Here is a 2,076-nt window from a genome sequence, read left to right on the forward strand (position 1 = left end):
GCCGGGCGCGAGGCCGTTGCCGACGTCCGGGCCGTGGCCGCCGGCGAAGACGTGCTCTGCGGACAGCATGGCCGCCACCGTCACCATCTCATCGAGGCAGCTGCGGCGCGCGCGCGGGGCGCAGTCGGTTAAGATCGCGGTTACGGGTCAAGATCATATTGACGCGACGCGCGGCGAGTGGGTTGAGGAGGGGGCAGGTGCAGGAAAGGGTGCAGGCAGGGGAGGGGCTGAGGCGCGGGGGTGTGTCGGCATGTATGTGACGAGCAAGTGGCGAGCGAAATGAAGGGTGAGGGGATGATCTGTCGGCCTGTTATACTTCTCGCTGCCTGTTTGCTCGGGGCAGGGAAACCTGAGCAGGCCTGCATGCGGTGATCTGCCCAGGCGCCGACCTTCGGCGGCGCGGGCGCGCGTGCGCGCGATGGCGCCGCGCGCCCGCGGGGCCGGGCCGCGGGGCGGTGGGGCGCGCCGCCGGGCGGCCCGGCCTGCGCTGCGCCGGCGGTCCCCTTGAGGGGGGACCGGGCAGCGCCCTGGGTGCTTGCGAGTCGGCCCGGCTTTTGCCGCACCACTTTCACCAATAGCACAACAACACTATACCACCCAAGCGGAGGTTTGAATGACGACCACCAGCTGTTTGAGCATACACAACTGATCCCAGGCATGCCTCCTGGTTGTGTCAGGTGTGACATTCTGCAAACCCAAACCCCAGACCCAGCAGCTTCCCGGCAGCTGCCCACCTGAGCTTGTGCGCCGCCAGCAGCGCCCTTGCGAGGTCCGGCTCCAGCGGCATGTTGGCCATCTGGCGGCCGAGGGGGGTGATGTCACCGTCGGCGTCAATGGCGTCGGTTATGTACAGCCGCCGCAGCGCCTCCTCCAGGGCACCCCTTTGGGAAGATAGGAATGTGCAGACAAACGTCGGGTTGAATTGGTGTGGAGTGTGGAGGGGCGTGTGTTTGTGTGCACGTACGTTTGCGCATGCACGCGCGCGCGCGCGCACACACACACACACACACACACACACACAAACCAACACACACACACATCCACCGCTACAAACACACACATGCACACACACAGAGCAACACAGTCAACACACACATATACTCCCATCCCCACAAAACTACTTACAAGGACGCGCGCACCTTGACGGCGGGTCCAAAAAGTCAAACCCCAGCACGTCCAGGGGCAGCCGCAGCGCCTTGAGGTGCAGCACCGCCCCCGCCAGGCCGCAGCGCTGGATCTCGGGCAGCGCCGCGTCCGGCATTTGGGACTCGAAGTACAGCCGCGTGTACAGCCGGAAGCACTGGGGGCGGCGGTACGAGCCGATGGTGGACGGATTTCGGGATCGGAGCAGAGTGCGAGAGCGTGTGTGGTGGGAAAGCGGAGGTCGGCAAAGGGCTGGGCACAAGCGGTCACCAGCCATAAACCTCAGAGTGACGTTGCAGGAAGGTACTGTCTGCTGAGACGCTTGCTCCGCCCAACGAGCCGCTTCCTCATGCCCGGCGCCTCGCCGCCCCGTCCGTCCACCTGCTCGCCCTTCCGCCCAAGCCTGCACCACATACTCGCGTGAGCCTGCGCACCTTGCCCGGCCGCGTGCGGCCGGCGCGGCCAGCGCGCTGCGTGGCCTGCACCCGGGATATGGGCACGACGTCGAGCGAGTCCATGCCGCTGGCCGGGTGGTAATGCTTCTGCTTGACCACGCCAGAGTCGACCACGTACACAACCCCCTCGACTGTGAACGCGGGGGTGTCCCGAAAGCAGGGGAGTGAAGGCGCCCGTGGGCTGCCAGCCGCTCACATGAAATGGCAGGGGTGGTGGTGCAGAAACCCTGGGCTCATGGCAAGGGCCAGGTGCGGGGGTTGCCCGTGCTGCTTGTCGCAACTCTGCTTGCAGAGGCCCCCACCCTGTGATTGATCCGCAGAACCCTGATTCTGCCCGGCCCCGGCATGGCACCCCTCCAGGCTGCTCGTCCACCCGTGACTCCCTGCAACCCCATCCTTACACCAGCAGCCCGACCCCTCAAGACCCAACCCAACCCACGAAGCGCCCTGCCCCTCCCCTTAGCCCCCCCCTCAACCC

General features: G+C 66.2%; 1 protein-coding gene across 1 annotated transcript; it reads right to left on the bottom strand.

Annotated features, from left to right (window-relative positions):
• Positions 1-389: 389 nt before the first annotated feature.
• On the bottom strand, positions 390-1,661 carry MNEG_16653 (hypothetical protein; the record flags this gene model as incomplete). The annotated part of the gene is made up of 4 exons (XM_014034877.1): positions 390-503; positions 735-881; positions 1,140-1,300; positions 1,578-1,661. Coding segments are annotated over 4 exons (506 nt in total), but the record flags the coding sequence as incomplete, so codon positions are not given.
• Between the last annotated feature and the right edge of the window lie 415 nt (positions 1,662-2,076).

Source organism: Monoraphidium neglectum (genome assembly GCF_000611645.1).
Source record: "Monoraphidium neglectum strain SAG 48.87 unplaced genomic scaffold scaffold06633, whole genome shotgun sequence".
In the NCBI taxonomy this organism is placed as follows: Eukaryota; Viridiplantae; Chlorophyta; class Chlorophyceae; order Sphaeropleales; family Selenastraceae; genus Monoraphidium; species Monoraphidium neglectum.